We start from the raw sequence: 23,508 nt of genomic DNA, 5'->3' as shown, positions 1-23,508 counted from the left end.
AAACGATTGCCCATCGTGAATACGTCGCTGAATACGAGAGCTAGTGCACATCACGAGGAGAGTTGGTGGTCCAGAGTTAGAGTCAGAGAGCACCTGGACCCCGGGAGCCAAATTGCTTTTCCGCATGTTAGAACAGCTCATCTCAGTAAGAGTAAAATTGTTCATAGAGTGTTGAATATTGTCTTATGCACTCCATTTCATTCTAACAAATAATTCAACATTGCCCGATACATCAAAAGCTATATTATTATTTCACCGTCCCTGTATCTCGGTAAGAGTAAAACTGTTCATAGAGTGCTGAATATCATCTCTTATGCGCTCCATTTCAATATTGCGTCCAACAAAGTTGGTGGGTTGGTTTGGGTTCGAAAGTGTGGTGCTTCCGTTCTCTAGAACGAACACAACGGATGACATCAATGGCCTATCGTCATCTGGGTTCTCTTGTACACACAAGAGGGCTACATGGATGCAAAGCGAAACTTCATCAGGTGAACAAGTATCCATGATAGATGAGTCTGACAGTGCCTCTGTCTTCCCTTCCTTCCACATATTCCATGACTGGAACAATCAAGATAATATTATTTATCATCTTGGTTGTGAATCTAAAAAATGTTTCGAAACCTTGAAGTACTTTTAAAAAATGAAACTTGAGAAGAGTCATGTATGTACACACATAGACTATGAGGTTAAGGATTAAAGATCGTGGATGTCGCCTAGAGGGGGGGTGGTGAATAGGCGCTTTAAAATAATTACAGTTTAGGCTTGAACAAATGCGGAATAAATCTAGCGGTTAATTTGAAAAGCACAAAACCTACAACAACTAGGCTCACCTATGTGCACCAACAACTTATGCTAAGCAAGATAAACAACTAAGTGATAGCAAGATATATGACAAGAAACAATATGGCTATCACAAAGTAAAGTGCATAAGTAAAGGGTTCGGGTAAGAGATAACCGAGGCACGCGGAGACGACGATGTATCCCGAAGTTCACACCCTTGCGGATGCTAATCTCCGTTTGGAGCGGTGTGGAGGCACAATGCTCCCCAAGAAGCCACTAGGGCCACCGTAATCTCCTCACGCCCTCGCACAATGCAAGATGCCGTGATTCCACTAAGGGACCCTTGAGGGCGGTCACCGAACCCGTACAAATGGCAACCCTTGGGGGCGGTCACCGAACCCGTCAAACTGCTCGGGGCGATCTCCACAACCTAATTGGAGACCCCGACGCTTGCCCGGAGCTTTACACCACAATGATTGAGCTCCGAACACCACCAACCGTCTAGGGCGCCCAAGCATCCAAGAGGAACAAGCTCAAGGGTACCAAGCACCCAAGAGTGGTAAGCTTCTCAACTTGTAACTTCCACGTATCACCGTGGAGAACTCAAACCGATGCACCAAATGCAATGGCAAGGGCACACGGAGTGCCCAAGTCCTTCTCTCTCAAATCCCACCGAAGCAACTAATTCTAGGGAGGAAAATGAAAAGAAGAACAAGAAGGAGAACACCAAGAACTCCAAGATCTAGATCCAAGGGGTTCCCCTCACAAAGAGGAGAAAGTGATTGGTGGAAATGTGGATCTAGATCTCCTCTCTCTTTTCCCTCAAAAACTAGCAAGAATCCATGGAGGGATTGAGAGTTAGCAAGCTCGAAGAAGGTCAACAATGGGGGAAGAACACGAGCTCAACAGATGAGGTTCATTGGGGAAGAAGACCTCCTTATATAATGGGGGGAACAATCCAACCGTTACCCCCACTTCAGCCCCGCAGAGAGCGGTACTACCGCTTGCCCCTATAAGCGGTACTACCGCTCCCCCTCGCGGTACTGCCGCTGGGCCCAGAGCGGTACTACCGCGGTACTACCGCAAGAGAGCGGTACTACGGCCCCCACTGCCGCGGTTAGTACCGTAGAACCCGACACGAAAAAGACCCCTCGAATCGAGGCGGTACTAGTACGAGACCGTAGCGGTACTATGGCTGGGGCCACCAGCAGTACTACCGCTCTAGAGCGGTACTACCGCTTGTAGCACCCAAGCGGTACTACTGCTCCGGCCCGCGGTACTACCGCTAGGAAACCAAAACTGCCATAACTTCTGCATATGAGCTCCGAATTGAGCAAACTCAAGCTTGTTGGATTGAGAAAGACGAGTAGCATCAAAACAGTGACCGAGAAGAGGCAGGGGAGGTATGCCAACAAATAGAGGAGTGAAACCTCCAACCGAGAAGAACCGGCATAACCTCCAACATCGAAAACATCATAGAAGATGCGAGTGAACTCCGTTTTCGATGAACTCGAGCTTGTCATCAAGATGACCAAAAGCTCCAAAACTCACAAAGAGAAGAACCAAACAAGAACCAACAAAGATGATGCAAGGATGCAATGGTTTGAGCTCTCTATGAACGATACGATCAAGCTACTCATCGAGAGCCCCCTTGATAGTACGGCAATCGATCCTATAACCCGGTCTCCCAACTACCATCATGAGACCGGTAAAATAGAAAACCTATCAAGAGCAAACCTTTGCCTTGCACATGGTCCACTTGAGCTAGATGATGACGATCTTGACTCCCTCAAGTTGGACCACCTTTCTTGGTTGTGTTGGCTCGATGAAGACTAGTTGATTGCTCCCCCATACTCCACTATGGGTGAGCCACTCTTCCGCACATTTTCACAAGTCCATTGTCACCACAATGGACGGCAAGCTTCAAGCATTTGATCTCTTCATGATGCTTCACTTGAACTTGCACACCGCAACATCTTCACAAGTCCATTGTCGCCACAATGGACGGCAAGCTTCAAGCATTTGATCTCTTCATGATGCTTCACTTGAACTTGCACACCGCAACCTAACCCCGCAAAGAACTCTCACGAAGATCATGGGTTAGTACACAAAGCGTAATTGACAATGCTTACCACACCATGGGATCGATTGTGTGTTGATCAACTTGATTCACTCTTGACTTAGTCTTGATCAACCTTGACTCTTTCCAACTCTCTTCGTTTGGATGATGTCTTGAAGGTAAACATGAATGATCACACAATCTTCTTCTTCAAGACATGCTTGCAATAAGCTCTACTCTCACATGACCAATCTTTGGATAATTCCTTAATAACACCTTGGTCACCACATAAACTCCTTGAAACCAACACATGGACTTCAAGAAATGCCTATGGACAAATCCTTCAAATATAACTCAAGGCAACCATTAGTCCATAGAGATTGTCATCAATTACCAAAACCAAACATGGGGGCACCGCATGTTCTTTCACCATGGGTTGACTATTGAAGCTTCGCCTTATACCAGTTACAACCTCTAGTAGTAATACGCCGAAGCTGTAGACATCGGACTTGGCAGAAAAGATGCCTTCCATTGCATACTCAGGAGCCATGTAGCCATTGTTTAATCATTCAATTACAACAGTTAGAAAATGTGAGTTGAATTTATCCAGACGTTAATTGGAACTCCCTGATGGATACTCACAATGTTCCGACAACATGTTGGGTATTTGCATTTTGCTGGTTATCGCAAAAGATCCTTGCCATACCGAAATCCGCTATCTTGGGTTTCATTTCTGCATATAGTAAAACATTTGCAGCTTTGAGATCTCTATGGATTATGGTCATTCTTGAATCTTGGTGGAGGTAAAGCAATCCTCTTGCGACCCCTTTGATTATACTAAACCGTGTTTCCCAATCCAACAACATTTTCCTTGAATCATCTGTAAATAGAAGGAAATGTAAGTAAAAGTATTGTGTAGATTGTTTTAGGAAATTATGCTTTGTTGCTAGAATATGTTATGTACCAAAAAGGTTAGCGTCTAAGCTCCCATTGGGTAGATACTCATGAATCAGCAACTTTTCAGCTCCCTCGCCATAATATCCAAGAAGTCGAATCAAGTTTCTATGTTGTAGTCTGGCAATAAGAATTACTTCATTCCTGAATTCTTCCGTTCCTTGTTGAGAATCCATACTTAGCCTTTTTACAGCAATTTCCTTACCACCTAAGAATCCCTATAATATTTTATGGAAAAACAGTTTCTCACATGAAGAACTAAAGTTTAATGGTTTTAATATAAATTATAGGAAACTAGTGAATGAGTTACCTTATAAACTTTTCCAAAGCCTCCCTGTCCAATCAAACATGTTTCGGAGAAATTGTCTGTTGCTTGGGCTATTTCCTCAAGTCTCACAAATGCTAATTCATGATCATGGGGAGGGTTTCCGTCCTCAAGTTCATAAGAGGTACTCATATCATCAAATGTTATCTTGTTGTTGTCCTTTCTCAGCTTTGTTTTCTTGCCTGCTCGAAAAAGCTATGATCATTTCTTCTGATGACTATATGAGAAAAACATGAAAATTGTTATATTTGACCTACGTTGCGCGATACTTCAGAAAGTGCACGTATCCAGTTGGATACTGCCCCGATACGGCCCGATGCATATCCGATAAGTATCGCTTGATATTTTGATTTTTAAATAAAGAAATAATGTTTGATACTCCTAGGATACTTCTGCGATACGTTTTGGATACCTGAAACCCCTCGTTTGACGTGAAATCTTCTCAATAGTAAAGGCGCACCTTTTAAAGATTCCCAACATGGGCGTGAGTTCATGTCAAAACATGTCTGTCAATGTTTTTGTTCAATTGAAAGGTGAGCAAGAGAGAGTCGATGCACTGATTGAAATAGCAAACCTAGGCAAATCCCACTGCCAATTAATGGAAGTGGACTAAGTGCAAGAAAAGAAAGAAGTAATCGTATTGCGGCATGCTTTGACCTAGAAGCTCCTTTATTTTTTTCATATTTTTAATAATTAATATATATATATTATATATATATATATATATATATATATATATATATATATATATATAAATGTATCCATATATCCATGTTTTTGGAAAATTGTCCCATCGGGCGTATCCCCGTATCGCGTATCCGATACGTATCCAAGTATCCGTGCAACATAGTATTTGATCCTGAAGTTGACTCTCATGTATTACCCCCTTATTAGTCACCAAACTTATAAGTGGCAGTTTAGGAACAATGGAAAAACAACAAATTTAATGATATTGACGAAGATTATTGATATATTGACAAAATGAGATCCACATGTTGGTAAAAGCACTGCCTACCCCTCACGGATACATATATACATAGCCCATAGAATCATGATCAACCATCACTTGGGTTTTTCAGACCCCATCGATGTGGAGCATATGTAGAGTTGGCATTTCCCTTGCATGGGAATTAGCAGAAACAAGATTTGTTATAGTTTTACTTATTTATTAGGGGTTCGAAGATTTTGCCACCTATAAGGATACATAATAGTAGCAGACGAACCCGAACCTTAAGCAGTCAGATGGACTTTCTCACACAAGAAAAACACTAGGTGTACCTTTGAACTTTAACCATACCACGAAAATGCACGTGAGTAGAATAACAACACTTGTTCCTAATGCAATCACTGCTGCATTGCTCCTTTCGTGACCTATGGAAGAAATACATACATACATACATACATACATACATACATACATACGCGCTCTGGGGCGGACATGTCTGCGTTCCGCCTCTTCGCTTGGGCGCCCAACCCCGACACCATCCCCCGCGAGGCCGACCTCTTCCTCCCCGAGCCGGACGCGGTGCTCCCCGACGCCGACCCCGACCGCGCCGAGCGGCTCGCGCTTCACACGTTTCGCCATCCCGTTCGGATTTTCGTCACCCACTGCACGGATTTTCGTCACCCCTCACCGCCTTCCGCTCCTGCCGGCGACGACAGCGCCGGCGCCGACGACGCCTCAAGGCCCCTCCCAGACCCCTGGCCGCAGCATCACAGTTTCCCGCGCCGTTCCGGGAGTCCTGCTGGTGGCACCGGCCGCGGCCCCTCCTCGCGCGGTGGCTCCCGCCGGCGGCGAGGCGCCCCTCCCCCGGCGCGCGTCTGGCAAGGAATCCTCGGGGCCCACCCTCCCGCGGGCTCGGCGGCCGCAACGCGCCAACAGACAGCTCGTCATCGCGTCAACCCGCCTGCGCCCGTCGACGCCAGCAGGGCCCCCCTAGTTTTCGGCTTTAATTCAAACTCCCGCGCGCCTCTCTCCACCTGCTTCCCCGCCCCGCCTTCTGCTGCACTCGCCCCCGCATGGGCCCCTGCTCCTGTGTGCTGCGCCTGCTAGCGCCAACCATGACGCTCCAGACCCTTCCGGGGATATTCTCCTGGGATCCCCTGCCCGCCCAACCGACAACTGCAGCGCACCCCACCCCGCGGCTCCCGAGGTGGCCCCGCCCCCGCACGTCCAGTCCCCTGCTGCTGGCGCACCAACCCCGGTTACCGCTGGCGCTCCGATCCCGACGCCCCCTGAGGCCCCGCTCGATGAGCGTGCCATCGTCTTCGTGTCATGTGGGGCCACCCCCTTCTCGCCCAATCGCGCCCACCCCTGGTGCCCCGCGATGCGGCCGCACCATGCAGTGACCCTTCGGCTGCCCTGGCCGGGTTCTCGTCCCTGGTACAGGCGCCCACCGCTCCTCTCCTGCCCGCCCCCACCCCACGCCGCCGGAACGTGGTGCCGCCAAACTTCACCCCCGGCGTAGCCATCGGCTCACGCGTTCCGACAGAGGCCTCGATTACGAGTCCAAGGCACGGCGTGTCCTCCTCCGCCGCCTCGGCCTTCTTAACGATGACGAACCACTTTCCGCGGAGATTCTGGCCAAATACTCCAGGCTTTTTGAGGAGCCGCTAGCGGCCCAGACTGTGCAGGCGCTCGCCGATTTCTACGGATGGAACGTGCCCTCTAGCTTCTCCCTCGGGTCCGCGACGCGGGCCGCCTCGCCTAGCCGGCTCATCGCCGCCTAGTCTAGACGCGCCGCTTGTACTACGTCTTGCTTGGTTTTCATGGATTGTAGTCCCCGTATTATTTTCTGGAACACGCGCGGCCTCAACTGCTCGGCGAAGCGTAGCGCCATCCGTTCGGTCATTTGCACCGCTCGCCCCTCTGTGGTCTGTTTGCAAGAAACTAAGCTCTCTGATGTTTCCCCTGTAGGAGATATGCCCTAAAGGCAATAATAAATGATATTATTTATCTCCGAGTTCATAATTATGTTTATGTTCCATGCTATAACTGCAATGATTCTCGAGTCTGCAATATCCACGAGGGTCGGAGGAAGACTCATATGCACGTGTGGAATAATAAACGGTAAGAAGTATTCCTAGTCTGGCCTCTAAGACTAGCTCAAGTGTTGCATCATAGTTCTGTTTTCCTGATCATGGGTATGTCTATGCCAGCAGTTTTGAGGGCACAATGTTAAGAGAATATTTGTGTTGAATCGACCCGGATTGATGTTATGCTAAGAGATTCATTCGTCACAAGTTAATGGTTTATAACACAGAGATAGTTAATGTTTGCATAATTCCTTAGACCATGAGAGTATCGAGTTTCTTCATGCTTGCTTCATGAACTTTGGGGTTTGTTAAACATCATCCATAACTGGATGGCTATTACGGCGGCTTACGGGTTCATGGGAAAGTATGTTAAGTAACTTGATAGCTCAAGATTGGGATTTGCTCCTCCGACGATGGAGAGATATTCTCGGGCCCTCTCGGTATTACGGTATCCATTATCGTCTGGCCAGACACAGTGTGATTTGATCACTGGGATGCCGGAACACGGAAACGAGAAAAGAGAACAAAACCGGTAATGAGGTAACTAGCATAGTGGACAAGTTGTTGATCCACGGGAATGCCAACATGTCTCACCTCGGGTATTTGTAACATATCGCAAAGCAACAGGAATAGCACACGGCAACTGGAGGTTCGCTCGAATATTTATTCGTGTGGGTATAGGGGTCAATATGGGTGTCCACGGCTCCGATGTTGATCATTGATCGGAAGGGGTTCCGGGTCATGTCTATACTTCACCGAACCTATAGGGTCACACGCTTAAGGGTCATCTATCTGCTGAATACTAGACAGGGAGTCTGAGAGAAAATCACCGAAAAAGTTTTGGACACCGAAAAGTTTCGGACAGCGGAATCGTACCGCAGAGAGAGGTCATCGGATAAGTTTCGATGATACCGAAAAGTTGTTTCGGGATACACCATTAAGTCAAATTGGTTTCGGCACATGCCTGATAATTCTTGGAGGATGCCAGAATCATTCTGGAAGCTTTTTAGAATTTTCTGAGATAAAAACCGGAAATGTTCCGGAGCTGCCGGAGCCACTTCAGATGCGTTTCGCAGATGAAAATCACTAAAACCGTAATTGTTTCGGAACGCATTGAAAATCATTTTAGTGGGTACTGGAAATGTTCTTAGCCCACATAAATATTTTTAGTTCGATCAGACGCTGAAAAATGTCGTCGTGAATAGTGAAAATCAGCTTTGTGGTTACTTTATGGAAAGCCACCTTTTGGGGCTTTGCTCCAAAAGATCTTGGGGATGACATGGATGGATAGGAGCCATTTTTTGGGCCCCTCATGGGGGTGTGGCCGGCCACATGGGGTATCCCCCCTTGGGGACCGTCTTGTTCATTGGTTTCACTCCTAGGTCCTTGTGGAAGGACTTCATTCATGTGCATTTTGGGTTTTTGTGTGAAACTACCCTACCCCTTGGGATTTCCTATAAATAGAGGTGGAGGGGCAGCCCTCCACACTCATCCCTTCTCACATACAAGTGCCATGCATGATCTGGCTTCTCTCTCCCTCCCAGCGAAATAGTTTCGTAGAGCCGAAAGGCTTTCTGGGTTCCAGTGGGAACTAGTTCTGGACGGCGAAGCCCTGCCGGATAGATGACACCGTATGTGTGCAACTCTGTAGAGAGATCGTAGTTTCGGTCTTAGTTCGTGAGTGCCTCCCGAAGGGCTGTCCGTGTGACCGTCCGAGTTTCGAAGGTCCTCCCGAAGGGCTGTCCGAGTGACCGTTCGAGTTCCGAAGGTCCTCCCGAAGGGCTGTCCGCGACACCGTCGGGGGGGGGGGGGGCTGTTCGACCGCCTTCCGGAGGACTGTCTGAGGAGCAGATGAGGGTATACATCCTCGCGGTTGGGAGGTTGTAAATCCTAGCTGCGGGAATCTGCACCGCCGATCGTCATCGACTCTACTTCCCGCCGCGCTACGAGTCGGTAACGAAAAAGATCAAACCATGTATGCAGTCTCCATAGTGGTCCTGGGCTGGTGCGTAGGTTGGAAATTTTTTGTTTTCTGTCGCGTTACCCTACATCCCCCTACTTGGTTGCCGACTCCCTTGGGAACGAGTTCTCCAGCTTCTACCACCTTCCCGCCGACGGCACGCGTGGTGGCATCATCCTCGCATGGCGCCCCTCCGAGATCTCCCTTACCAACCCCTTCATCGGGGCCCACTTTGTCGCGGCCTGTGCCACCACTCCAGGCTTCGACTCCCATTGGTGGATCACGGGCGTCTACGGCCCCCAAGACGAGGCGGGCAAAGCCTCCCTCCTCGCTGACCTCTCCGACTTCCGCGCCACACGGATTGGCCCCTGCATCATCGGCGGCGATTTCAACATGATTGCCTCTGCGACCGACAAGAACAATGACATGCTTAACCAGTTCCATGCGACGCTTTCGCCGCTTCATGGCCGACACTTAGATTCGCGAGCTGTACCTTCATGGCAGGCGCTACACCTGGTCTAGCGAGCGCGACCCCCCCCACGTCGTGCGCATCAACCGCGTCCTCTGCTCACCGAGCTGGGAGGTGGCCCACCCCCACTGTCTCCTACGCTGCCTGTCATCAGCTGCCTCGGATCATGCGCCGTTGCTCGTCGACTGTTCCTCTCCCCTCCCTGGCCACAAGCGTTTCCACTTCGAGAGGTTTTGGCCCAAGCTCGAGGGCTTTCACCAGACGGTCGCCGCCGCCTGGCAGGAGCCGGCGCGTGATACAGACCCGTTTCACCGCATCTTCGCCAGCCTCAAGTGCACTGCGCGTCGACTGCAGAGCTGGAGCGCTCGGAGGATCGGCCACGTCCCGCTCCAGCTTTCCATCTCCCGTGAGCTCATCGGTCGCCTTGATGCGGCTCAAGATTTCCGGCCCCTCTCGCCGGCGGAATCCTGGCTTCGCCACCAGCTGAAGAGAACTTACCTGGGGCTCGCCTCCTTGGATCGATCCATTGCTCGCCAACGGGTCCGCCTTTCTTGGCTGCGTGCCGGAGACACCGACATCGCCTTCCTTCGCCTGTGCGCCGCCCACCGCAAACAGCGGAACCGCATCCACGAGCTCCGTGTGGGCGACAACACTATTTCCGACCCCGTGGCCATGGCCGAGGCCGCTTTCTCCCACTTCTCAGGCCTGCTCGGCACGGCCGACCACCGAGAGCATACCATCGCCCTCGATGCGATCGATGACAGATTCTTCGACCTCTCCGCGCTTGACCAGCCCTTCTCGGCCGACGAGATCTGGTCTGCCGTCCGCCAGCTCCCCCGTGGCAAAGCACCCGGGCCCGACGGCTTCACGGTTGAATTCCTCATCGCCGCGTGGGACATCATCCGCTACGACTTCGTCGAGGCCTTTGGCAAGCTCTATAACCTCAACGACCGCGGTTTTTACAAGCTGAACGAAGCCCTGCTCACCCTCCTCCCCAAGCACCCAGAAGCCTCGTCCCTCTCCGAGTATAGGCCGATCAGCCTCATCCACCTGTTCGCCAAGCTGTTTGCCAAGGTGCTCTCCCTCCGGCTCGCGCCGCGTCTTGGCGAGCTTATCTCCACCAACCAGAGCGCCTTCATCACCGGCCGAAGCATCCACGACAACTTCATGCTCGTCCAACAGACTGCCAGGCAGCTCCACACTCTTCGTCTGCCGCGTGTTCTTCTCAAGCTGGACATCGCGCGTGCTTTTGACTGTCTCCTGGCCCTTCCTCCTCGAGGTTCTGCAGCACTTGGGGTTTGGGCCTCGATGGCGCAACTGGATCTCCATCCTCGTCTCCACGGCTAGCACCAAGGTGCTCATCAACGGGCTCCCAGGACTACCGATCCGTCATTGCAAGGGGCTTCGCCAGGGCGACCCCGTGTCCCCCATGCTCTTCGTGATCGTCATTGACGTCCTCAACCACCTCTTCCAGCGTGCTACCTCCCTGGGCCTCCTGCAACGGCTCACTGATCGTCACATGGCCTCCAGCCTCTCCCTCTACGCGGACGACGTCGTGCTTTTCTGCCACCCCGACGCGCGCGACCTTTCCGCGGTGCGCCACATTCTCAGGCTGTTCGGCACCGCCTCGGGCCTTCACACCAACCTCGACAAATGCACGACCATGCCCATCCAATGCCCCCCGAGCTCCGGGACTCCATCTCCAACCACTTCCCGTGCCCGATCGGCGAGTTCCCCGCCAAGTACCTCGGCCTCCCACTCTCCATTCGCAAGATCACCGCCTCCTCCCTCCAACCCTTCGTCGAGAGGCTGGAGAAGAAGCTCTCCCCATGGTGGGCGTCTATGCTATCCCGCGGCGAGCGGTTGGCCCTCATCCGACATGTGTTCTGCGCGATGCCCACCCACATTCTGATCGCTATGTCGCTGCACTCTTCCATCCTTCGTCAAGTGAATCGTCTCCTCCGCACTTTCCTCTGGCAAGGACGCAAGACCACTAATGGAGGCCACTGCCTCGTCAGCTGGGCCAAGGTCTACCGCCCCTGGCCTACGGCGGCCTTGGCATCCCCGACCTGCAGCGTTCCGCCCACGCCTTGCAAGCCCGCTGGCTCTGGCTGCGCAAGACGGACCCCTCCCGCCCCTGGCAGCACCTTCACATCCCATGCAACCGGGCTGTTCAGGCCATCTTTCGCGCCTCCACATCTTGGCAGATGACGGCGACTCCTGCCTCTTCTGGGATGACCACTGGATCGACGGGCTTTCCATCGCCGAGCTGGTCCCGCTCCTCCACGCCCTCGTCCCCCGCCGCCTCCGTAAGGCTCGCACCGTTGCCGCGGGCATGGCCTCTCGCGCTTGGGTCCAGGACGTGCGCGGCCACCTTTCCCCCGAGGCGCTGGTGCAATACGTCCTCCTCTGGACGCGGCTCCAGCAGGTCACCCTCTCCGACGAGTCGGACGTCCTCACCTGGCGCTGGACCACGAACGGCGTGTACTCCGCCAAGTCCTGTTACAAAGCCCTCTTCGCCGGCTCTATGATCGAGCCTTACTGGCGCCTCACCTGGAAGTCTTGGGCACCTCTCCGCATCAAGGTCTTCCTTTGGCTCGCCTTTCAAGGGCGCTGCTAGACCGCCGACCGCCTCGCTCGACGTGGCCTCACGCACGCCCCGCTCTGCCTCCTCTACGACAAGGAGCCCGAGACCATGACGCACTTACTTGCGGGCTGCGTCTTCTCCAGGCAAACCTGGCATGAGGTCCTCTCCTGGCTGCGAATCACCGACATGCCGCTCCCTAGCCCCGGGTTATGCTTCGCGACTGGTTCTCCCAGTCCGTGCAGGACGCCCCGACCGCCCTTCGCCGCAGCCTTGCCACGCTCATCATCCTCACCGCATGGCGCATCTGGAAGGCACGAAACGCATGCGTCTTCATTGGAGCCTCTCCCTCCATTCCGCTCATAGTCAACGACATCAAGGAGGACGCCCGCAGCTGGGCCGCCGCCGGAGCCAAGGGGCTCAGCAATATGCTCCCACCTACGTAGTACCTCTCTGGGGGGGGGGGGGGTGTCTCCCCCTTCTCTATGTATGCGCCCTTGTAGCTCTCGCTCACGCCCTAGGTGTACGTGCTTGCGACGCTACCCCTGTATTTGCTACCACTCTTTCCCCCTATCAATGCAATGATACGCAAAGTTTTTGCGTATTCGCGAAAAAAATTAAAAAGGAAAATGAATGATGGAATTCCGTTAGTGAAGACAAATTAGTTGTAAGAAGGGAAGATTTTGTTCCACCTGGTCCATGTAGTGCTTCCAGGCCTGCGAGGCGAAGGTAGAGCGTGTTCCCACCAGGCACTTCACCTATCTTCCCACCGTCAACCAACTCCCCGGCCCACACCAAGCACCTCGTCATGTCTCCTCCTGACCTAGCGCTGCCCAAGTTGGCGAACGCGTATGCCACACCGGAGCAATTACGGCCGCACTCCGCTGCACACTCCTCCAATGTGCTCTCGTTCCCGCTGATAAACGTGAACCTGTCCGGCGACTTCATCAATGGCATGGTGATGAAGCCGTCGCCGCACCCGCGTAATGGCACCGTTCGTCGGCACCCCTTTGAGAACCTGCCACCGTCCCATTCCTCCCTGCTCGTCGGCTCGAAGCCGTCGAGGCACTTACACGTCGGTACGGGCGCCGCCGTAGCGTCGCAGTACCCATACGAGCCACAGTAGCCGTAGCGGGTGCAGTCGGTGGGTGGCCACTTGGCGAGGACAGTCCACTTCAACAACCTGCTGCTCCAACTCTCGAGTCGGTACTCGCCGGAGTAGGTCAGTACATACCTGGTACGTGCAGCACCGTGGGAGAGGCTGTAGGTCACGTAGATCTCCTCGTCGGTATTGACGACAGCCATGTAGGCGATGATGGCGCTAGCGTTTGGATCCGCCTGCTGGTACTTGTGTTCGCTCTTCACCCGGAACCCTGTCCATGGGATGTTGCGGTACACAGGTCGTGCTCCATCCCAGATGAATATCTGGAGGAACGTAGCCGGGTCACCGCCGTAGGAGAAACGCCCTGGAGAGGGGTCGTTGGGGCCCTTCCAGGACACCAGGCGATCCCCGGTTCGCGTTTTGTATCTGAGCCCGATCTTCATGCCGGGGAGGAACGTGTCAGTTGGGTGGTCGAAGCTCTGCCACAACATGGTGCCATTTGGTGAGCGGAGGACGAGGTTGCCGGTGTTCAACAGCACGGCTGTCGAGGGAGATGAGCCCGGCGCAGTAGCAATGTTGTTCGTCGTCCAAATGACACGGCCGGTGCCATTGCCATTGGACAGAACAAGATTTGAGGTGTTGGTGAGGGAGAGGGTCGGCCGGGAGAAGGTATTGTTGTTGACCAGGGTTTCACGGTTCGCGACCCATACCGCGGTTAGCTCTGAGATGCCGTTGTACCATATGCCGAGATATGACGTAGAATTGGACGTGGTGAAGAATCCCAAGGCGAAGTCACCACCGTCGGAGACGATGGTGGTCCCAGCGCGGAGCGGCTTGCCCGGGACAAGCCGGTCGTCGGACGCACACAGCGGCAGGAACCGTGGTGTAACGGATGAGAGCTGCCAAATCCATTGACCTGTCCTGCCAAAAGAGTTGCAGTACGGGAGCTGCACTTGTACTTGGAAATTGATGTTAACATGCTCTTACTTAAAGTGCTAATCAGTAGTACTACGTGCCTCCAGAAGCAGCAATTGGTACGAAAGCGTTTGATGGTTTCTTAATGAATTGGCCGCACTGGCTATTCGCATAGCCGTAGGATCGAGTACGGGGTCAAAAGATTTTAATGAAGCAAGCACTTTGAAAATATATAAGGCTGGTTTCGAAGTTAATGATTTATATTTTCGTCCTAAAAGTAAACCATTTTAGTATGGAAGAACAGGACATGGCATGCTGCCCTTGAATCATCCGTTTACCACCTCCTCATTCTTGGTAGGATTGAGCTGTTTCGTTTCGGAGTTGAAGATTTTTGTATTTTCATTTTAAAGGCAAACCATTTTCATTGGAAGAAGAGGAACATGCATGGCTTGCTGTTCTTCAATCATCCGTTGACCTCCTCATTTTTGGTTGGATTGAGTTGTCAGAGGCCCAGTTTGTGTGTCTAGGATCCGTTGACCTCCACATTTCATTGGTCAGATCTAAATGCAAATATTAAGTTCAATCTGTCATGATCATGGGATGTTGGAATATTTGGAGGGTTAGAAATGGATCCAATAAAACATTTCGTTCTGGTTTGCTAATTATTCTATTTTTATCTCTTGTAGATAAGCACCTGTAGGATTCTCGACACTGTGAAAAAGAAACTCGGCAGGACTCTGCTCGACGCTAAATGGCTGCAGGAAAGTGTTACTTGGGTCACAGCATACTCCATGGAAAACGTTAAAGAAGACGAAGAGGAGTGTCGTCGTTGAGTTGGCGGTCACAGCGACGTAGGAGCATCGGAGTTGATAGAAACAACCTTAACAACCTGTTTGGTTGGGGGATATTAGAGGCAAGGGATTGGGACTAAACTTCAATTTCCCACGCCTAATCCCCTACTAAACTCCCATTCCCTTTCCCCATTCTAGCCAAACATGCTGAATTGGACCATGAAACCCGTGAAGGAGTTGAGAATACACATGTCAAAGCCACACCCTCATTCCACTTCAAAGACGATAAGTCTGCCGGCCATGGCACTGTAGGCGTAGCGGTTGTTGAGAAGGGGCAGGTCCTTCCATAGGAGAAACGCCATGTGTTGGTATTGATGAAGAGGCGGGAGTTAGCATGGCAGAAGAGGTCGTCCAACATAGACCATTTTTTGGGACCAAAGCGGTGGCTTAGCTGGCGAGGATCGTCGGTTGCAGCACGCCAACTGCAGCACACGACGCAGAGACTGATGTAGTAGTCGATGTAATTAACCGTCGTCCAGGAGGGCGTCCCCGACACAGGTACTGAGTTCCGGGAGCAGTGGTGACCATTCTACATCCGCCAACTACACTAGGAAACCTTGGTGTATATAGTGGAATAATGAATACACCCACCACAAAGAAGAAAAAGACAATAGTTGAATTCGGAATAAAGTTGTCCTGGTACACAGACTAAATGAGTTAAATAAAGGGAAGTGTTTAGGAACGGTGTGCCGGCCGAACCGTTCCGCCGGTCCCACGCGGGCCACTCGATCGAAGCGAGGCGAAGCGCATCGTACGCTCGCGCTCCTCGCGATCCCCTTCTTCCTCCTTCAGATCCCGCCGCCGGCTAGCCCCAACTCCACGCAGATCTCGCCGTCGCCGTCGCCGCTCGCCTTCCCGTTCTTTTCCCGCTGGCCACCCTCCCCCCCCCCCCCCCCCCGCGGGCTGCAGGTTCCTTCCGCGCCCGGCGAGCCGGAGCTGGAAGCCGCCATGGAATATACCATCCGCGAGCTGCTGTTCGTACTCCCCTGTGCTGGAACCGTCGACCGGAGATGCTTCAACCACGGCAGCGCGAGTGCACGACCTCCTCCCCTACCGCTGCAACCATCTGCTTCAAGACGAACTTTGGAAGCATTTTTTTTCTCCTCCACCGATGTTGCAACCGACCACCAAAAAAGCTACAACCGTTCAATTGAGAGCTTCAACTAGCGGTATATCAAGCTTCAACCGGACACCATGCACTGAAAAAAGCTACAACCGTTCATACGAAAAGCTTCAACTGTAGTATGAAAAGCTTCAACAAGAGGTTAAAAAAGCTTCAACCAGATATGCATGAAAAGCTTTTCAAGAAGTCATTGCCATGGCGGAATGCTACAACCATCGACATAAAATGCTACAACCCTTGATGAAAAAAGCTTCAACCCGCTTTATACAAAGCTTCAACCAACTGTATAGAAAAGCTTCACCCCCACGAGTACACAACGAAAAAAGTTGCAATTGTTGACATGAAAAGCTTCAACCGTAATTCTGAAAGGCTTCAACCGTATTTCTAAAAAGCTTCTACCAGACCGTGACAAAAAGCTCGAATCGGCAACTCACCATTGATGCAACTGACTACTGCGGTGGCTTCCCGGCGGAGCTGCAACGGCGACGAACTCCAGGGACCGGCAGGGGTCGATTTTTGTTTGCTGGGCCCATTTTTTTGCTGCATAAGAGGGGTGGGGCCATGGGGAACCTGTGCTCCAACCGGCGAACGGCGACGGCGACGGCAACGGCGAGGGCGAGCGGCGACGGCGACGGCGAGGGCGAACGGCGACGGGGATGACGACGAGGTAGACGCGCCATGGCTGGGTGCGGGGTGGTCCGTGGCGCTTGCGTTGCTCGATCTGACGCGGAAGGTAGACGACGATGCGGAAGGGGATCGATCTGACGGTTGGGAGGCAGTGCATCGGACGGCCTGGGCTCGACCGGCCCAACTGTTGGGCCGGCGCACCGGCGCAGATCACTGCCCTTAAATAAATGACCTAATGTTGAAAGTTAAAGCACGAAATCTGAAATGAACAGTGTGTGTGAAATGGTGGTCCATAACATATAACATCTCAAAAGAAAATAAAAAGTATAATGATATATAAGTTCATTACCAAAACGATGAATCACACTGAATCTATCAGGCATCAAAACATGCAATTTGATCGCTTCATATTCAGTTAACTAAGAGAGTGGTGCTCATAAGTTTCCATCCCCCCGGCAGTAGTAGAAAACATGCAATTTTTCACACCGCATGTACCTGCTGGGAGCGCGGAAAAGTGGCGGCGACAACACATGAGCGACTTCGATGATGGTGCTACACGAGCACCCTGTCTTGAGCTCCAGGGCGAAAGCCTTGGTCAGACCCGAGTGGTTATACCTGGCAATGGCGACGTTTTTTTTTACGTCGTTACCTTATTGAAGGCATTGCTTGGATAGGCTCGGACTGATTCTTCAGGGTGAAAACCTAGATTCTGGCCTTGTGGTTGGATCCGGTGACGACGGCGCCCGAGTGTGGCTCCCTTCCTGAAGGCGTTGCTGTTGAAGAACCTCGTTGTCCATGTGGTGTCAGAAGATGATTGGTGCGAATATGGTATAGTTGTAGTTTGCCGATCACAAGTCTAATCACTTTGGGGTTTTTTTGTCGCCTTCACATAACTTTGGTCTTATATGACTTTGCTTGTTGTCGGTGTTTTCTTTATGTGTGTGTGAGAGTTGATGTAGGCTGTGTGCATCCTAGCTATGCAGAGGCCGGGTGTATGCTCATTGTGTTATGTATCTTCTTGATGCTCCATTTTGATCTAATAAAATTCACCCTTTATCAAAAAATCTCCCCGGCAATAGTGAAGAATAACCTGGGCAAGGCTCAAGGGGCGGTGCATGTTAGAGTTAACCTTGTTGTTTTTGGGTTTCATCACCTTTAGTTAATTAGAGTGTGCACGGCCACCTAGTCATGCCAAGTTGCGAGCGTCGCATGACACCGAGTCTGGCACTAAGTTCTGGATGTGTGTTCGCATACGAACACGTCACATGTACCCTCGACACCGGGGGTGATGCACCGCAGCTCACGTCGAAGGAGTCTCACCGGAAGCGCGATTCGCAAGTCAACCGGCGAGTGTTTTTGGGGACCCGAAACCCTACACTCCCGGGAGGGACCCCGTCGAGGAGTGCGGCGGCTATGGGCTGCCCCAGGTCGGTCAAGCCGCCCCTAGAGCCTCGGTATTTGCAGCTCTCCAACACGAAGAACGACGAAAAACGAAGGAGCAAGAACGAGGGAGAGACAAAACGTAGATGAAAAAGTAGTAGATGTGTTTTTTGCGATTGCGTGTTGTTCAATCGGCCATCACCTCTCATCTATTTATGAGGCGGCTGGACTTCCCGTACAAGAAAAGGACTAAAAATTCCGTCCAAAACATCAAAAACCCTAACCTAACTCGGACAGGAATCTTTGGTAATTTCCCGGACCAACTCGGTCTCACCGATTGGTTCATTTCGGTCCCACCGAGTGAACGTTGCCAACTCTCTGTATCCTTCTGTAATTTCTCGGATCAACTCGGTCTCACCGATTGGTTTGCCTCGGTCCTACCGAGTCAACCTTGCCAACTCTGGTAAATTTTCGGACCAACTCGGTCTCACCGATCAAATCAACTCGGTCGGTCCGAAATGACTCTGCAGCTTCTATTTCTGACCTTGTTTTGCCTCCACAGGTTGCATACGACCTTGGATTAAGACGATTTTTATATCAAAATCCACTGTTTCGACGAGACGCGCAACTTTCATGTTGAAACGTTTTCCATCAGAGGCCGTCTTAATTGTGTTTCATGCCATTCTTTAATCTGGTGTCAACATGAGCATCTCCGAACTTGTCATAACTATTACATCCGAGCTCCTCTATAGACCATCTTCATATCCATCTCGATCTTCTTAGAGAGAGCCATCCGGAGTGACCTCCAATCCTAAGTTTGAATTAGTCTTTATATAGCCTAAGCTAATTTTATGACTATGCCACTTTTGAGCGTCAACACATGCCCCTCTGTTTTTTGGCATGGCTAGCGTGCCCGAAAATAACTTGTACCTACTTTGTTCTAAGGACGATGTCAACACTGCATTGGCCATTTATATGTTCTAAGGGCGATAAGTATATATCGGCCATGTTTATGCTAAGGGTGATAGTTATGTATCGGCCGTTCCCTATCTAGGCTTCTTGCCACACACTTGGGTGGTACTTCTTTAAATATTTTCCATTGAGAGCTCGAGGTAACAATGCCCCTTGTACAGATTCCACCAAATATGAGTTTCTAGGAACTACTCTTGTAATCCTAAAAGGACCTTCCCAACTTGGAGACCACTTTCGGAATTTTCTGTCTTTCGAACCAATTGGTAGAATCACCTTCCCCACGAGATCGCCAACTTGAAAAGTCTTCAACTTGACCTTTTTATTGTAAGCTCTTGCCACCCTCAACTTATCTCTCTCTATGGCCCCCAGAGCAGCCAAACGTTTATCAACGACTTCATCAATATTGTCCATCATCAAGTTATAAAAGTCCACCGCCGATAAATCATTCTGTTTGGCTATTCTCAAAGCATTCAAATTCACTTCCACTGGTAAAACGGCCTCTTGACCATATACGAGCTCATATGGAGTTACCTTTGTAGCACCATGCCTTGAGATTCAGTGCGCCCACAAAGCTTCGGACAGTAGCTCATGCCATCTCCTTGGATTATCCTCAATCTTCTTCTGGATGAGTTTGATTAAAATTTTATTGCTAGACTCAGCTTGTCCATTGGCTTGGGCATAATATGGAGAGGAATTGAGCAACTTTATGTTATAAGATTCAGCAAATTCTCTGACTTGGTGTGACATAAAAGATGAGCCCTGATCTGTAGTCAACGTTTGAGGAATGCCGAATCTATGAATAATGTGCTCGGTTATGAATTTAATTACCTCCACATGTGTCATGTTCTTGAGAGGTACTGCTTCAGACCATTTAGTGAAATAATCAGTTGCCACCAATACGAACCGATGCCCCTTTGAGGAAGACGGATGAATTTGTCCAATAAAGTCTAAACCCCATCCTCTGAAAGGCCACGGCTTGATAATGGGATGTAACATAGCAGCAGGAGCCAACTGAATATCACCAAATTTTTGACAAGCTTCACACCCTTTGTAATATCTGAAGCAATCATTAATCATAGTCGGCCAATAAAATCCAGCACGTCGTAGCAACCATTTCATCTTGGGAGCCGACTGATGAGTGCCACAAATACCTTCATGGACCTCCCCCATAGCAACTCTCGCTTGGTCCTCGTCCAAGCACTTTAGGAGAACATCATCAACCGTTCGGCGATAGAGACCATCATCTCTCATTGTATATTTAAAAGCCATATGCCGAATAGCCCTGTCCACCCTTCTACTAGGACCACGCAAATAATCAACAATGGGTTTCCTGCAGTCTTGATTTTCTCCTGCATTGATTATTTCATTAGTGGCCGAAACGGTGGGCTCCGGTTCGGCCTCCCCTGTGTTGGCAAGACTAGACATCGGCCTTTGAGAAATATGAAACATGCCATGATCCACATGATAGCCGGATGCTTGTTGTGCCAACCCATTTGCTTTCCAGTTGTCATGTCTAGATATAGAAGCAATGCTAAAATAATCCAAAGTAGAAATTATATCTAGACACTTATTAAGATAAACATTAAGTGATTCATCAAAACACTGAAAAACTTTCGATATTTGCTGCACTACTAATAACGAATCACCAAAAGCCTCAATATGTGTAGCACCTATGGCAAGCAACATCTCTAAGCCGAATAACAATGCTTCATATTCGGCTTGATTATTTGTGCAAAAATATTCTAAGCGGCATGAGGCTTCAAAAACAGCACCATGAGGAGATATATAAACAATACCGACACCTTGGCCATTGCTACAAACCGAACCATCAAAATATAATCTCCATGGTACTAACGAGACAAGGTTTATATCAATATCATGCTTGTCATCAATCCGATGCTCAACAATAAAATTAGCAACGATTTGGCCTTTCATGGATTTCAGAGATTCATAAGCGAAATCATATTCAATTAAAGCATAAGCCCACTTGCCAATTCTACCACTAAGAATTGGCCTATGCAACATGTACTTGATGACATCGGTTTGACAAGCTATAATGCAAGTACTAGGCACTAGGTAATGTCTCAATTTTGTACAAGCATAAGCATAATTTCTCAATAAATGTATACCTTGTCTCGGCGTCCAATAAGCGTCGGCTTAAATAAGTAATAAGATGCTCCTTCCCTTCGGTCTCTTCAGTTAAAACAGCACCAATAACACCTTCTTCCGCTGCAATATAAAGTCTAAATGGCTCCCTGTGCCTGGGCGCTTTCATAACCGGAGGAGTGCACAAATATTTCTTAATTATATCAAATGCCTCTTGCTGTTTTCCCCCCCAAGTAAAATCAACATCATTCTTTAACCGGAGGATAGGAGTAAATGCATCAACCTTCCCTGATAGATTGGCTATGAACCTCCTCAAATAATTGACCTTACCAAGGAATTTTTGCATATCTCTCTTGCATGTTGGAGCCTCTACTTTCTGTATAGCTTCTATCTTTTTGGGATCAATTGCCACGCCATCTTCATGAATAATGAAACCCAGAAACTTCCCAGCCGATACATCAAAGGCACACTTCAAAGGATTCATTTTCAGCCCGTATTTCTTCATTCTTTCAAAAGCTAAGCGCTAATCGGCTAGATGAGATTCAAAAGCATTCGATTTGACAACAATATTATCAATATAAACCTCAAGTATAACACCAAGTAAATCATGAAAAATTAAATTCATAGCCCTTTGATACATGGCACCGGCATTTTTTAATCCAAAGGTCATCACAGTCCACTCAAATAAACCAAGGAAACCTGGACATCGAAAAGCCGTTTTGGACATGTCCTCTTCGGCCATAAAAATCTGATTATACCCCGCATTACCATCAAGAAAGCTAATGACCTTATGTCCAGAAGCGTCATTAATAAGCATATCGGCTATTGGCATAGGATACTCATATTTAGGTGTAGCTCTATTCAAATCTCTGAAATCAATGCACACCCTCAACTTTCCAGAGCCTTTCTTCTCTACTGGTACAATGTTAGAAATCCACTCGGCATACCTGCAAGGTCTAATAAAATTAGCTTTAAGCAAACGACCGATCTCTTCCTTGATCCGGTCATACGTTTTTGGATTAAACTTTCTGGCCGATTGCTTATATGGCCTAAAACCAGCCTTTATAGGTAACCGATGCTCCACTAGCTCTCGGCTTAAACCTGGCATCTCATGATATTCCCATGCAAAGCAACAAACATATTCTTTTAGTAGCTCGATTAACTTAGCCTTATGATCGGCTCTTAAATTTTCGTTTACAAATGTCGGCCTAGGAATTGAACCATCTCCTATATCTATCTCTTCTAATCGATCGGCCGATGTAAAACCTTGTCCTAATTTATCCATATCATCTAACTCTTTTATGGACTCATACATATCGTTCTCATGTTGGGGATCGTAGCAGAAATCAAAAAATTTCTACGCTTCACAAAGATCCATCTATGGAGTTTACTAGCAACGAGAAGGCAGGAGTGCATCTACACACCCTTGTAGATCGCGAGCGGAAGTGTTCAAGTGAACGGGGTTGATGGAGTCGTACTCGATCGTCGTGATCCAAATCACCGATGACCGAGCGCCGAGCGGATGGCACCTCCGCGTTCAACACACGTACGGAGCAGCGACGTCCCCTCCTTCTTGATCCAGCAAGGGGGAAGGAGAGGTTGATGAAGATCCAGCAGCACGACGGCGTGGTGGTGGAAGTAGCGGGGATCCCGGCAGGGCTTCGCCAAGCGCAAGCGGGAGGGAGAGGTGTCACGGGAGGGAGAGGGAGGCGCCAGGGGCTAGGGTACTGCTGCCCTCCCTCCCCCTCACTATATATAGGCCCCCCCCGGGGGGCGCCGGCCCTGGGATCCCATCTACATGGGGGGCAGCGGCCAAGGGGGGAAACTTGCCCCCCAAGCCAGGTGGGGCGCCCCCACCTCCAGGGTTTCCAACCCTAGGCGCAGGGGGAGGCCCATGGGGGCGCACCAGCCCACCAGGGGCTGGTTCCCCTCCCACTTCAGCCCATGGGGCCCTCCGGGATAGGTGGCCCCACCCGGTGGACCCCCGGGACCCTTCCGGTGGTCCCGGTACAATACCGATAACCCCCGAAACTTTCCCGGTGGCCGAAACTGGACTTCCTATATATAATTCTTCACCACCGGACCATTCCGAAACTCCTCGTGACATCCTGAATCTCATCCGGGACTCCGAACAACTTTTGGGTTTCCGCACTCTAATATCTCTACAACCCTAGCGTCACCGAACCTTAAGTGTGTAGACCCTACGGGTTCGGGAGACATGCAGACATGACCGAGACGACTCTCTAGTCAATAACCAACAACGGG

General features: G+C 50.2%; 1 protein-coding gene across 1 annotated transcript; it reads right to left on the bottom strand.

Annotated features, from left to right (window-relative positions):
- Positions 1-252: 252 nt before the first annotated feature.
- Positions 253-13,760, bottom strand: LOC123120857 (receptor-like serine/threonine-protein kinase SD1-8). Its single transcript, XM_044540841.1, has 10 exons — positions 12,860-13,760; positions 10,373-10,414; positions 5,397-5,465; positions 4,104-4,300; positions 3,804-4,011; positions 3,483-3,719; positions 3,281-3,397; positions 3,128-3,154; positions 2,531-2,538; positions 253-558 (listed from the first exon to the last, which is right to left on the bottom strand). Exons 1-10 carry the CDS (start codon positions 13,758-13,760, stop codon positions 253-255), a joined length of 2,112 nt encoding a protein of 703 aa, XP_044396776.1.
- Positions 13,761-23,508: the final 9,748 nt, after the last annotated feature.

The sequence above is a fragment of the Triticum aestivum genome, chromosome 5D (genome assembly GCF_018294505.1).
Source record: "Triticum aestivum cultivar Chinese Spring chromosome 5D, IWGSC CS RefSeq v2.1, whole genome shotgun sequence".
Taxonomy (NCBI): Eukaryota; Viridiplantae; Streptophyta; class Magnoliopsida; order Poales; family Poaceae; genus Triticum; species Triticum aestivum.
Note: the sequence above shows the minus strand (reverse complement) of the source record. Positions and strands in the feature narration are given on the sequence as shown.

Bases quoted from the DNA above. Each gene is read 5' to 3' on its own strand.
- LOC123120857 (XM_044540841.1), bottom strand. From the start codon at position 13,760: ATGTTGTGGCAGAGCTTCGACCACCCAACTGACACGTTCCTCCCCGGC. The intron at 3,720-3,803 runs GTACATAACATA...TTCTATTTACAG, and splicing joins CTTAGACGCTAACCTTTTTG to ATGATTCAAGGAAAATGTTG. The intron at 3,155-3,280 runs GTCAACCCATGG...CATTTCTTGAAG, and splicing joins TATAAGGCGAAGCTTCAATA to TCCATGTGTTGGTTTCAAGG.